Source organism: Cajanus cajan, chromosome 4 (assembly GCF_000230855.2).
Source record: "Cajanus cajan strain Asha chromosome 4, NIPB_CcT2T_4, whole genome shotgun sequence".
Taxonomy (NCBI): domain Eukaryota; kingdom Viridiplantae; phylum Streptophyta; class Magnoliopsida; order Fabales; family Fabaceae; genus Cajanus; species Cajanus cajan.
This window is the reverse complement of record NC_138520.1, coordinates 79302422-79315980: the sequence shown is the minus strand read 5'-3', so window position 1 is coordinate 79315980 and position 13559 is coordinate 79302422. Positions and strand designations below refer to the sequence as shown.

The 13559-nt window shown below is 32.9% G+C and overlaps 2 protein-coding genes across 6 annotated transcripts; one reads left to right on the top strand and one right to left on the bottom strand.

Annotated features, from left to right (window-relative positions):
• Positions 1 to 915: 915 nt before the first annotated feature.
• Positions 916 to 5396, top strand: LOC109802810 (protein NRT1/ PTR FAMILY 7.1). 2 transcript variants are annotated; one of them, XM_029272272.2, is made up of 6 exons: positions 916 to 1436; positions 1647 to 1700; positions 2957 to 3050; positions 3151 to 3368; positions 3458 to 4017; positions 4234 to 5396. In XM_029272272.2, exons 2-6 carry the CDS (start codon positions 1647 to 1649, stop codon positions 5087 to 5089), a joined length of 1782 nt encoding a protein of 593 aa, XP_029128105.1. In that variant the 5' UTR covers positions 916 to 1436; the 3' UTR covers positions 5090 to 5396. The 2 variants fall into 2 exon arrangements, with proteins under 2 accessions (XP_029128105.1, XP_029128104.1); XM_029272271.2 differs by having other exon boundaries at positions 920 to 1436; positions 2954 to 3050.
• A 206-nt stretch (positions 5397 to 5602) lies between these two features.
• LOC109801846 (putative E3 ubiquitin-protein ligase LIN) lies at positions 5603 to 13418 on the bottom strand. 4 transcript variants are annotated; one of them, XM_029272267.2, is made up of 10 exons: positions 12887 to 13418; positions 12516 to 12595; positions 10713 to 12387; positions 10261 to 10410; positions 10102 to 10129; positions 9385 to 10000; positions 8576 to 8717; positions 7318 to 7581; positions 6248 to 6560; positions 5603 to 5844 (listed from the first exon to the last, which is right to left on the bottom strand). In XM_029272267.2, the coding sequence occupies exons 3-10, from the start codon at positions 12378 to 12380 to the stop codon at positions 5726 to 5728; spliced, it is 3300 nt and encodes a 1099-aa protein (XP_029128100.1). In that variant the 5' UTR covers positions 12381 to 12387; positions 12516 to 12595; positions 12887 to 13418; the 3' UTR covers positions 5603 to 5725. The 4 variants fall into 4 exon arrangements, with proteins under 4 accessions (XP_029128100.1, XP_029128101.1, XP_029128102.1 ...); XM_029272268.2 differs by having other exon boundaries at positions 12756 to 12889; XM_029272269.2 differs by lacking the exon at positions 12887 to 13418 and having other exon boundaries at positions 10261 to 10407; positions 12516 to 12876.
• Between the last annotated feature and the right edge of the window lie 141 nt (positions 13419 to 13559).

Sequence of the window (13559 nt, the reverse complement as noted above, 5' to 3'; positions counted from 1 at the left end):
AACCGTCGCGTAATAAAGTGCAAAATTGCACCTAATGTAAGAATCACATTATATTATACAGTTTGAAATATATATTTTTTATAATCTTACTTTACCTTTTTCTTACAGTTTAAAATATTTTTTTTTATAGTTTTTATATTTATTTTTTTCATACTTTCTTCTAGATTAAAATAGATCCTTTTAATTTTTATATTATTATAGTTTCTTTTTTAATTTGTTTAGTCTTTGATATCAATTATTTGTAATGTTATTTTTTTTCTATTAATGTGATAAAGATATATAATTTAATTTTTGTGTTTGATGTTTTAATTAAGTCTCAATATTTTGTGTTTCTTTTATTTTTACCCGTGACATTATTATTGAGACATTTTTTTTTACTCTTATAAAATTGAAGCACATCATCACAAAATAGATAAATGTTACCAAAAAGAATTAAAGATAGGATCTAAAAGATAATTTTTTTTTGTAAGTATAGAACTAAAAAGATTTATTTTAAATTATAAATTTAAAAAAAACTGAAGAAGATAAATATAAAAATTAAAAAAATTATTTTAAAATATAAAAATTAAAAAGTAAAGTAAGTAAAATTATAGAGATTAAAAAAGAAATTTATTCTATTATATACAAGACACTATTATTACAAATTTATCGATTTATACCATGATCCATCTATAATTGAATTAATGAACCTTAAAGCAGTATCTTACATGTTCAACGACCAGGTATATTTTAAAATCATTATTAATTTTTTTATTTTTATCTAAACCTGAAAACAAGAGCATTATCTGCAACCTTATCTGAGCTTACTACCTGGTTTACTGATGAGAACTATGATGGCTTTGATACTGAGGCTCTTGAATTGTCTATCAATTTATATATACTAAGTTGGCTTAGAAGAAAAAACGAATTCTCATTAATAAAAGATTAAAGATGTAAAAAAATATGGCAAGAAGACCGGTTCAGGCGAGGTAGTCATCCACATTTATTCGTAAAATTCGGTAATTCAGTTACAGTAATGCAAGTATCCACGTAATCTTGGCCATGGCTCTAAAACTAGTCTCCTAATCTTACTGGAACACTTCCGGGTACACCGTTATAACTATACTATTTAAATTCATTAATTTAGAGAAAGACATCTACTCTAGTTTTGATTCGTTGCATTGCCATCGGTCTCTATACTACGTACGTGAAGAAAAGGATTAAATTTGCACGTAAAATTGTTTGTTTGCTTGCATGAGAGTATATATAGATTGAGAATACTGGTGGCATCATTGTGAACTCAAAAAGCTTCAGCCATAAATGACAAAAAGTTTCATCCGGGCAGATTCTCGGGGTATTTTGGCGCTTGTAATTGCTGGTTCTTGCTCTTTGCCATCACCAGAATTTGACACAATCCCCGAGGAGTTTGTTATTTCTGTCACCAAGTTCCGCAAAAGGTTTACTACACAAGTTTATTAGTTTGCGTTCATCACCAATTCTTTGCGACACTTTGTTAATATATGTAGATTTTTAAGTGTTTCAAGTTTTTGTTTCTTCCCATTGATATTTATCATCAACTTCAGTCATTATGTTTTCTCTCTGTATTCCTCATTGTCTATACCAATAATGGAGCTTATTAGTTTTAAACACAGTTTTACATGTTTCAGATGGAGCACGGAATTACCAATTCAGCCGACTCCGTTAATGTCGAAGTAATCGAGGTTAGTTATTCTTAGTTGATATGGTTTAGTTGTTTCATTTTGCTTCCTAGTAAAGGGGTTCTTCGTGTTAATGTTAAATAGAAAAACAATTATATTACAAACTATTTATGGCACATATATATATATATATAGAGAGAGAGAGAGAGTAGTGATTCATTTACTTATACTTATTTCATTCAATAATTAATGTTTTACATTAAACTTTAATGATTCAACTGTTAACTTAAAAGTTTTTAATGTATAGATGTAATTTTTGTAAAATTTTGAAAAATTTAAAAACTATTTAATACTCTGTTTCATTCATTGCAATCAACATATAAAATATTTTTATGATTATCTGTTAATTTGAATTAATGAAACGAAATATCAAATAATTTTTAAAATTTTTAAAATTTTGCATATATAATTCATGCATTAATAACTTTTAATTCAATAATTAAATTATTAAAAATTGATATAAAAAAGTTTTATATCTAAGTAAACTTATTTTTAAAGTAAATGAATCCTCTTCATATATGTATTTCATGTCACAAACTGAAATTATTTCCTTAAAAAGTAATCAAGTAAATGTTTGAAAAGAAAAGGTTTATTAATCATTTGGTTAAATCTGCTTTAATTCCTATACATAAAAATTCTAGTTCTAGTATGCTCTAGTTTTAATTCTTATACAGACAACTTTTAATGTTTTCATTTTAGATATAAGAACTAAAACAGAATTTTTTTTATATAGAAACTAAAACAAAAAGTTGGTTAGATATATGGATCAAATGATTAGTTAAACAAAAAAGGAAAAAATGTAAGTTTAATATTTTATTACTAATTGATGCTATTGTCCCATAAGATAAACTGAGTCACTCATATAAATGCAAGCATCTTATTTGTGTGCGTAGGCCCTTCGGCATGCCCATAAATCGCAGATTTAGTCAAATTCTGAACATGTTGCACTTAATATAGAAGAAAGACTGTTACACGTACGTGTTTGGTTTACTCGTTTTAAACCTAAACAAATTTTACAGAAATAGATTAAACAACATTTTTTTAATATTCAAGAGATCTAACAACTAGAAGTATGTTGTGTCAAATAGTTCGTTAGTAGTTCCATTTTTTTTCAATGTAGGTTTGACTTCACAAGGTCTAGCTGGCATGATTAAACATAATACATATGCCTATGTTATGCCCTGAAATATCATAGATTCTTTTTGTTGAATATAAATAAGGTTAAAAACTAAATTTGTGTTGTTATTCATATATAGCAGGCGAGAGAAGGAAATGGTAACAACATAGAAGAGTCACCCACAAATGTTAAGAAGAGTTACAAAGGAGGGTGGAAAACTGCAATTATCTTGTTAGGTACTAAACAAATAATCAGAAATGAATAGCAAGTCTTCCATATTTTCTTTCCTTTCATATACATGCAACATGTTGTGATTTAATATTGTACTCAATGCAGGGAATCAAGCACTGGCCACACTAGCTTTCTTTGGAGTTGGAGTGAACTTGGTTCTGTTTCTGACCAGAGTCCTTGGTCAAGACAGTGCCGAGGCTGCCAACAATGTGAGCAAGTGGACAGGGACTGTTTACATATTTTCACTGATTGGAGCCTTTCTCAGTGACTCATATTGGGGTCGATTTTTAACCTGTTCGATCTTTCAGCTCTTTTTTGTTGTGGTATTGTATTCCCCTTACATCTTTCAACAACACTTTCCTTGCATTAGCAATACTATGAAATTCTGAATATGTATGTTGAACATCAATAGGGCTTGGGGCTGCTCTCATTTACATCGTGGAGGTTTTTGCTGAAACCATCTGGTTGTGGCAATGAAGAAACAAAATGCAATGAACCATCATCTGTTGGTGTTGGCATTTTCTACTTGTCCATATATCTAGTGGCATTTGGATATGGAGGGCACCAACCCACCTTAGCAACCTTTGGTGCAGACCAATTTGATGAGAAAAATGAAAAACATAGGAACGCAAGAGAAGCTTTCTTTTGTTATTTTTACTTTGCCCTCAATGTAGGATCTCTTTTCTCCAACACTATATTAGTATACTACGAGGATTCAGGGATGTGGACCATGGGTTTTTTGGTGTCACTAGCCTCAGCTGTTATTGCATTAGTTTCATTCTTAGCTCCTTACCAAAAATATAGATATGTAAGTGCATATGGGAATCCGGTGATAAGGGTAACTCAGGTGTTTGTGGCTGCTTTTAGAAAGTGGAAGGTTGATTCAGCGAAGGAAGACCAACTTTACGAGGTTGATGGTCCGGAATCTGCCATAAAAGGGAGTAGAAAGATTCTGCATAGCGAGGATTTTAGGTAATGAAAACATTAATAATGTGATTGAGTAAGAGCATGTTTAGATACAAGCACAAAAAGACTTCTACAGAAAATACTCTTTGTTTTCAATGGAGAAGCTCTCAAAAATCCTCCTATACTATATCCAAACAAGCTCTAAAACAATATTTGATTGTTTGATTTGGTTTGTGGAATTGAAACTTACATCCTTGGTTAACTTTTGTTGATGTTGAGCAGATTCATGGACAAGGCAGCAACAATAACGGAGAAAGATGCAGCTAATCGTAACAATCATTGGAGGCTTTGTACCATAACTCAAGTTGAGGAAGCCAAATGCGTATTGAGAATGCTACCAGTTTGGCTATGTACTATAATTTACTCGGTTGTGTTCACACAAATGGCCTCTCTTTTTGTGGAGCAAGGAGATGTGATGAACAACAAGATAGGAAACTTTCGGTTGCCAGCAGCCAGCATGTCAGTGTTTGATATCTGCAGTGTCCTTTTATGCACTGGAATTTATCGCCAAATCCTTGTTCCTCTGGCAGGAAGAATTACTGGCAACCCTAGGGGACTAACTGAGCTTCAAAGGATGGGAGTTGGCCTAATTATTGGAATGTTATCTATGATTGCAGCTGGTGCCACAGAGATTCAAAGGCTTAAACAAGTTACACCGGGGCAAAAGGCTAGTTCTTTGAGTATATTTTGGCAAGTTCCACAGTATGTTCTAGTTGGTGCTTCAGAAGTTTTCATGTATGTGGGTCAATTGGAGTTCTTTAACGGGCAAGCCCCAGATGGCATAAAAAGCTTTGGGAGCTCACTTTGCATGGCTTCAATTTCCCTGGGAAACTATGTGAGTAGCATGCTGGTGTTCATGGTGATGGGAATCACTGCGAGAGGTGAGAATCCAGGATGGATTCCCAATAACTTGAATGTGGGGCATATGGATAGGTTTTTCTTCCTTGTTGCGGTGTTAACTGCTGTTGATTTTGTGCTCTACATAATGTGTGCTTGCTGGTACAAAGGTATCAACAACGTCGAAGTTGATGACATGGGAAACCAACAAGAGGACACTGAAATGATCAGTAAAGTTTGATTTAGTAGCTTTGAATTTTTATTTTTTTGCTAGGCTAGGCTACGCATTTTGTTTATCTTGGTAATTTTCATAAGGCCATTCAAGGATGATCCCTTTAAGTGACACAAAGCCTGAGCAGCTCAATGTGAGATAGAATTGACAAAATATTGGTGGGATGATTGCTTTCTTAATAACTCGACAGCTTTGTTTTGGACATTAGAGTCAGATGTCTAATTTGGCATTTGGAGTTATGCTATTCTATGAATCACTGTAAATGCTTTACTGAAAGATAAATGAATATATAAGGCATTCTTTGGTGAGGATCAAACTACAAATTTTCACATCGGTTTTATGTGCCTGTTAACTAATGTACCAATCCAACGCTAAGGAGTGAAACATATCACAACCTTTTGGAAATTTTCAATCCCAGACAACGACACAAATCCTACAGTTATTCACCTGGTAAGACATAAAGAAGTTAATGAGATCAATTTACATTTTTTTTCTAGACAAAAATGTACAATATTAAAGTACTTTCTTTTTAGAAAACACAGTCTACGCCAGGGTTTTTCATATATAAGCAGCATAAATTTTCTATTGGTCAACATCAAAATTGGAAGTCCAGAAATGAGGAGACAAAGATATGTTTCCTAAATACTACAAATTCTCCCTAGACACAATGGCATGCAGCTGCTTTGCAGTCCATGTTACTTCAACAAGTCCATGAAGAAGGGGAGCAATATCATCTGCCATAGTCTTCAAAAGCGTTCTGCATTCTGTTAAAAAAAATTTAAAGGTTTTAAATAGCATAATACAAATTATGCACGCTTAACAAAGTTGTATGCTCGTATTCATCATCCTTCTAAATATATTTCACACCCTATGTCATAATCACTTATTGAGTGCATTGACCCCAAAATCGGTTATTATCTAACTTAAAAACAAGGCAACAATGAATTTTTTCATAAGAAAAATGGAGTAAGAGTCTCTAATAAAAACTTTCATAATATTATTCTTTTCCCCCTACGTAATTCTTTTCCTCCTCCTCATATAGTGTACTTCGTTTTCACATAAGATTATATCATTTCTCCCTTTAAAATTTGAAACAATAATTGTCTGCAACAATTTCAAAAAATGGCAATATTTTTAACAAAAAAAAATGTGCAGAAGATGGCGAACCTGATATTTTACTGAAATTAAGCAAAGACAAAGAAGCAAGAGTCTTCAGCTCAAGTTCTCCATTTTCGAGGATTCCTTTCAACTGAGAAATGATGGATAAGAAGGCAGGAAGATGCAATCCAGAACCAAATAATGTAGATAATGAGGAGCTCAACCACGTCACAGTTATTAGACACGTCCTCACTAATTCTAGGTGCTTACAATCTAAACATCTATATATGCTCTTCAAAAATGGGCTTTCTCCATCACCAATCAACGACTTTAACAGGTTCTTTAGCAACTCTTCACCCCTTTTTTCTTCATCTTCATCTTCCTATAATTTTAAATAAATTATCAGCCAAGATAAGTGCAAGCATCAAAAGTTTCTTTAATGCACAAGTGTAGACATTTTAATTTTGTCAAGACATCTAGATTCGTTAGTGTTTATTTTGGGATAATGATAATGCATATGCATGCTAGTTGATATTGTTCACAGATTAAAGGATTTGTTTGATCTGTATTGGGAGATAAGTATTTTACTTTCTTCAATAATTAATTAATTATATGCATCATCAAACACATGCCAAGAGACTGTATCATTGTATCCAGTATACACAAGAATAAACTAGCTATGTTTCCGTAGATTAAAAGTCAGCAATAATTCAAAAAAACATACAATTATGAAATTTAGATACATAGGACTAAAAAACGATGACACTTAGTTATAGACAGTTAATTATTGCATTGATACAAAGAAGAGTTGAACCCTGCTCTAGCCCTTAATCTGTTCTACAATACCAACCAACCTTTCATCTGATCAGCTACTGAACTTCTCATAACATAAATCACCCCATTAATCCAAATTACCGAGCACCACAATCTACACTTTACTAGTCTACATACACAAATAATAAACATTAAAGCTAGAAAGATTCTGGCTCGAACACTACATATAGAGAAAATAGGTATAGATATTGTACAACCCTTATATATGTCACAAAATTTCTCAAGTAAAATAGCTTTTTATATTGGTTGATATGGTGCAGAGAATGTCCTAAAGAGATAACAAAGTCCCTAACAAGAAAACTTACCCATGAAATGGTTGCATCTGACTGTTTACCCTCTTCTTCATGGCCAAGAGGTTTCCCTTCTAAGCTATCATTATTATAACCTGCTTGTTTTAAGATGCTAGTCTTGGTTGGTATCTTTCCAGTAGAAGAAAAATGGCCGCACAAGATTAAAAGTGCTCTGCAACACTTCTCTCGGGACTTGTCATCATTTAAGCTGGCATCAAGTGCCTCTGCAATGCCATTCACAGCCACCTCTCTGTATATGCTAAACTTTTGAGGCTCAATCTGCAGTGCAAAATTGTTATAGTCTATAAGTTTGCAAAGCAGAAATTAAATTTCATTTATCATTTAATTAAGAAAAAGTTATACACGAAATAGACCGAAAGAGTGCTGAATATTGGAAAGAACAATGAATCCATTTGGTCTTTAAATATTATTCAGACAATTTCATCTTTACGCTAAATCTACAGAATATCTTAATCTATCTCCACTAAAAAAACAAAGGTTGGTAATGAAGCAAATTGCATTTGCAAGATTTTAGGTTATGTTAGGATTGCATGTTACACGCCAGTATGTAAGTTTATTAAATAAGATCAGAAACATGGACTGCTAATGTTCTGATTTCAAGTGTTTGTTCTATTCTAAACGTTTGATTCTTTATTTTTTTACATTTTTTCCTGGAGAAGATGGAGAGATGTTCAACAGAAGCAGCATCCCTTAAATGCATTAAGAAACATTAATGATTTGGTGAATTTTCAGACCCAAATTATACGTAGGTAGTCATTCTTTATGTAAATGCAGTTACAAGTACAATTATATATGTCAATATTTAGAGGCAACAAACTACATAGTAAAAATTATTCATCGATTTTCCTAATCTAATTTTTTGAATTAATTTAATACAAAAAATTATACAGAAATAAGGGGAGTTTTGACAATTGCCTGCCACGAGATTCCTACAGTTAACTTGATAGACTGGAAAATGTCTCAAAAGTAAGGGTGTACTGCGCTTTAGTGGGTAAAGTGCAAAGTTATAATGGTTGGAGATTCCTCTTTTGAGATTGTGTCATTGTGCATGTACATATATAACAAATTAAGAAACTATTAAATTTAAGCGATAGATTTTTCAATGAATGGTTATAACTCCCCACTTTATTTTCTTCTCCAGCTTTCATGTTAAACCAGCTGAGATTATTTCAAATGATAATACAAGAAAATTGACATGAAATGATTATAATGGGAAAACTGGGGTAACTTTTTCAACATTACTTGAGCATACCAGCAGATCAAAGTGTAACAAAAGAACAGCAATTAGGGGCTTTTCAAATGAAGAATTCTTGAGATACATGAGCAGAATATGCATTATATTAAATACTTTTTCACCCGCCAAGCGACTAATGAATGAAGTAAAATCCTTTCTCCTACAAAAAAAAGAGTAGTTGAATAATTAATATTTCAAGAGTACTAAATAGATATCAGTTGTCCGAGTAACAATTTTTTTTCTGGAAATTTATGATATTCAGAATATGCTGATAAACAACTGACCAAAATATTTAATGCACGATTTTATACAAGTGGTTTAAAGATCCCTCATGGCTTCCTTTAGTCTATTGAATAACTTTTAGCACAAAATAATGCTTACTTTAGCACAAAGTTGTTACGAGTTTGCACTCAGTCAGCTTTTCAAGATAGTGAGCTTATAAATGAGGAAGCATTTTAGGAGTTATAAATTGAATTTTAGGCTTACATTCAATAATTTTAACTCACCACATTCATCTTTTTTTCTTTTTTTTTCAAATGAGGTCATATTCACTTATTCCTCAAATAAATAAGTCCAAGTTGAAAATTGCCTCAGTACTTCAGTTAGATGTTACCAAATATTTGGTCATCCGACCAAATCTTTATGAGATTTTATTGAATTGTTTTCTGTTATGTTTTATTTTTAAGAGCAATAATGTTGGAGAGTTTGTTTTATAATTTAAAAGCTGAAGAAAAAATGATCATTTTTGAAATAAATTTGACCTGTATGTTGCCTTAGGCTATAAATCAACCTTACGTAATTGAATTCCAAAATTTGATAACATTAACCTCTTCATTGATAAAAGTCCAGTAAGGAATCGTATTGCATTTGTTGTTGGGGTATCTTCCTTGCTGTGAAGAAGCTCGAGTAGACATTTTCTGTTAACACTCCTTGCTATCATATATATGCAACCAGGGTCCACTTGAATACAATTTAGCAAGAGTGATACCACATGTGATTTTTCTTGCACATTTCCCTTTTCAAACCTCCTAAAGAGAAATGGAAGAACTCCTAAAGAGATGAGATGCTTAGCATAAGTTGATTTTTCCTCTTCTTTCAAAGAGGAGAGAAGACTCACTAACACGAAAACGGCAGCCTCATCCTTCTTATTCAACTTAAACTCTTCTGAATTCTCTATTGTTTGAGAAGCAAGATCAAGGAGGTAATCAAAACGTTCTGACTTCCAATTATCAATCAAACGCTTCAGAATAAGGTTGGTAAATGGCATGACCACACATTCCAAAGTATTTCCTGTTACCGGGCATGTTCTATTTCCCTTTTCAAACCATGCTTTGATGGCCTCTCTTTCAAAGGTTTGACCAGTCTCTAGGGTCACTGGTTCCTCAAAGATATTTCCAGTAAGAGGACAAATAAATTCCTGTGGTATGCTTGGAAAATATGATCCTGCACCAATACTTCCATGTACAGCATTTAGGAAATCCAATACTTAATAGAGAATATGCTATCTGAAGGAAGGTACATCAATTAAACAGCATTTTTCTCACCTACAAGAGCAGAACTTGTCTTATTTGGCTGCACATGAAATATTATAAATTAGAGAAGGTGATCAGATATATGAAGTTATAAATGCTACATAGATAGTGAAATATTAGAGCGACTGAGATGAAAGAATATGCTTCACGTTTCTAAAACAAATGTTGCACCTTTTTGAGAGCAAGGTCATTTGATTTTTCATGTGAGAAATCGTCGATAACGTGACTGCTTAACTTAGTCTGCATAGAGAAAGAGTTATTAGTGTCATCGCTGAGATTCCTTTTCTGCGATTCTTCTAGAGTCATTGAAGTTCCTTTCTGCTGTCAATGTTATCGGCAATGTAAACATAAGTGAGATGTAGAGAAAGAATAGAAATAAATATGTTAATGCCACTCCAACTATAAAACAATTTTTATAAATTATATAACTCCAAATCTACAAAGTGCATAATTTGATTCAAGATGTATGTAGAACCACCAAAATAAACGTAACGATTCCAAACAAAATGACTGATGATACAATTTCATAAATATACAATTCAGACTTTTGCATATCAGGACCAAGAATCCCTTGCTTGTAATTTTCCCAGCAAGAAAATATACGGAGAAGAGAAATCTCTTACAGGCTTGATTGTATCAATTGCTACACCTTCAACAAAATCTTCAATGTCTTGATCTGTAAATTTGACAGTTTCAGACTCATAAGTTAATGTCTGTTTAACAATAGTTGAACCATAAGAGCCATGCACACACTTTTCTAAGTTATCATCATCCTTAATATCTTTGACTTGGTAAACTCTAGGTTTACTTGAGCTACCAAACATAGAATCATACAGTTTCTTGCTGACCATTGGCTGCGGTGAGAATGAATCAACGGAGTTAGTAGACTCAAAAGAATGACCAAGTGAACTTCCCTCTTGACTTCCTGTGACAGAAACCGAAGGAATGCTAATTGAAGGAATATGTGGAGATTCTACTCCTTCAGTGAGCCAATCTTTGTAGTATACAGCAAATATACGAGTTCCAGAATCCAGATGTTCATTATATACTTTTTGAAGAAATTTTAGCTTTCTTGTTTTGCTTGGTGCATCTACTAGAACTTCTGCTTCCTTCTTATACCATGCCTTCAAATGAGAAAATTGTGGAGAAAATAGATGCTCCCACAGTTCAGGCAACAATATAGTCCTTGCCTGAGAAGGTGAATCACAAAACACTTGCAAGAGATGCTTTGCTGACACCTTATTTTTTTTCTGCATCATGTATACCACACTGAGGTAAAGATGAGCACAGGCTGACAACTTATAGTTTGGGATTCCACACGTACACTCGTACTTCAAATCATTTAAACTCAAACCTGTAATTATGCTAAGCTGCATCGTGGTTCTTTTCAGATACGTGGTGGATATAGGTTCCTCAGCAGTTTCTTCAATGGCCTCAATTGCTTGCTCAAGACTTCTTATGACTTTGGTCTCAGAATTGTTCTCTTCTTCCAGTTCAATAAAGTTGAAGGAGGAGAAACATTTGTGACGCAATGAAGACCGAAAATCCTCATCTTTTGGAAAACGTTTTATATATCCATTAAGAATGGAAACTACTGCTTTGATAGCTGCTTCATCAAGAGCTAGAGTAGAAGCTTCTTGCATAGCATGATTGCTATTTTTATTTCTGCTACTATAATCAAAGCTTTTGCTCTTAGATGTAGAGTATGAGTCCTTCTGGGGTTTTATATTCTTTCTAGTTTCACTAGAGTGTCTAAGCATATGCATACTGGAACTTCTGCTGTGCACCTTTGCATCCTTGACAGGCTCTTCCACAAGTTCATTGAAATTCGTCTCTTTGCCTCTTTTTGCAGACACTTCTTTTGAATAAGTATCTTTAACTCTGCTAGATTCTTGCTCAATCACCTCAGGGATCTCATACCTTGGCATGTACTCTGGTGAATTGGTATCAACTCCTTTGCCAGCGGAATCTGTATCGGTAGAAGAGTTCTTCTCAATTTCATTCTTCAACCGTTCGTCCATTTTGTCTCTCAAAAAAACATTATCCCTTGACCTCCCGTTCTTAGCAGTAAGAGAGTCAACTTTTATTTGTCCACTTGTAATCTGATATCGTGAGGCACCAGAGCTTGTTCTGTGTGTTCGAATTCTTTCACTTGACACACTAAATCTCCCTTCCACAGAGTAAAGAGGCTCACTTGAAGCACCATGGTGGAAGGAGGATCTAGACTTTGTCATTCTTCTGCTTTCTTTGAACCCCTCCTCTTCAAGAAGCTCCTCCAAAGTTGAAGCCATTTCAATCCTAGTTAAAGGCAAAGTTAAAATACATTCAAAGTGAGACACAATTATCAAGTTGAAAACCAGAAGGAAGTGAAAAGTGAGAAAGAAAAGGAATAATCTAAAGTCTCAACAACCCTGTAGACAGTTTACCTGAATACTTTGTTTTGCTTTTTTTCCCTTTGTTGATTTTGGTTTAAACATCATACGAATCAGACTTGTTCAACAAACATCTGCAAGTGAATGGAGGAGCTATCACCACCAATTCTTGTCATATTGAAACTGGCTATGCATACAAAGTTCAAAACAACAGACAAATGAAAGAACATGGGGAAAAGATAACAAATTAAAGAGAATGATAGAGATGTTGATTGGTGAAAGGCCATGACATACACATATATAAATGTTAGAAGAGTTTAAAAAGTTGAGTAATAAGAAAAAGAAAATAAAGTGAAGAAGAACAATTGGCAACAAGGTAACACGCATGAGTTGAGTGGACAAGAGAAAGGCGATAAATAAGAGACCGAGAAGACTTTGACAGTCGCGAACATGTCCGAGATTTGAATGTTTCAAGGACGGTAGACATTAACATTGTCTTTCTTTTTGTCATTAGTTTTAATTTTTTGTAAATGCAATTGCAGGCCTTGAAATCTCAATATCATATTCTTATTAATATATGCCAAATAGGAAAGAGTCGCAGATAGTACTAACCACTAACCGTCTTCAACTGCCACCAAACTAGTTTTATATGTCTATCTGTCCACATTGTTTCAACTCTTCTTGTTTTATTATACTTAATAAATGCTTTGATCTAACAAAATACTTCAACAATATGAATGTTGGCAACACATTCTTTTTTACCCTCATTTTTACATCCTTTCAACAATAGTTAAAATTATAAATAAAGTATAAAATCATAACTAAAACTCTTTTTTTAGGTGATTTTTATTAAATATTTGTACAAGTTGTCATGAAAAGCTACAAATATTTTAAATTTTTAATAAAGTTATGTGTTGATCGTCATGAAAGGCCATTGAATTCAAGGTTTGTAGCTAAGATTTTAAATTTTTATACTTAGTCTTTGTTTTCGTATATATTATTGGATAGTTCATAAAATGATTTTTAAAAAATGATAAAAAAAATACCAAACTAAACCACTTTATTAAACAACAAAAAAATTGGTTCAAATCAAACTTT

Bases quoted from the DNA above. Each gene is read 5' to 3' on its own strand.
- LOC109802810 (XM_029272271.2), top strand. From the start codon at position 1,647: ATGGAGCACGGAATTACCAATTCAGCCGACTCCGTTAATGTCGAAGTA. The intron at 1,701-2,953 runs GTTAGTTATTCT...ATTCATATATAG, and splicing joins TTAATGTCGAAGTAATCGAG to CAGGCGAGAGAAGGAAATGG. The intron at 3,369-3,457 runs GTATTGTATTCC...GAACATCAATAG, and splicing joins TTCAGCTCTTTTTTGTTGTG to GGCTTGGGGCTGCTCTCATT.
- LOC109801846 (XM_029272267.2), bottom strand. From the start codon at position 12,380: ATGGCTTCAACTTTGGAGGAGCTTCTTGAAGAGGAGGGGTTCAAAGAA. The intron at 10,001-10,101 runs GTGAGAAAAATG...GTATTGGTGCAG, and splicing joins GACAAGTTCTGCTCTTGTAG to GATCATATTTTCCAAGCATA. The intron at 8,718-9,384 runs GTTAATGTTATC...TTTTTTTTGTAG, and splicing joins GGACTTTTATCAATGAAGAG to GAGAAAGGATTTTACTTCAT.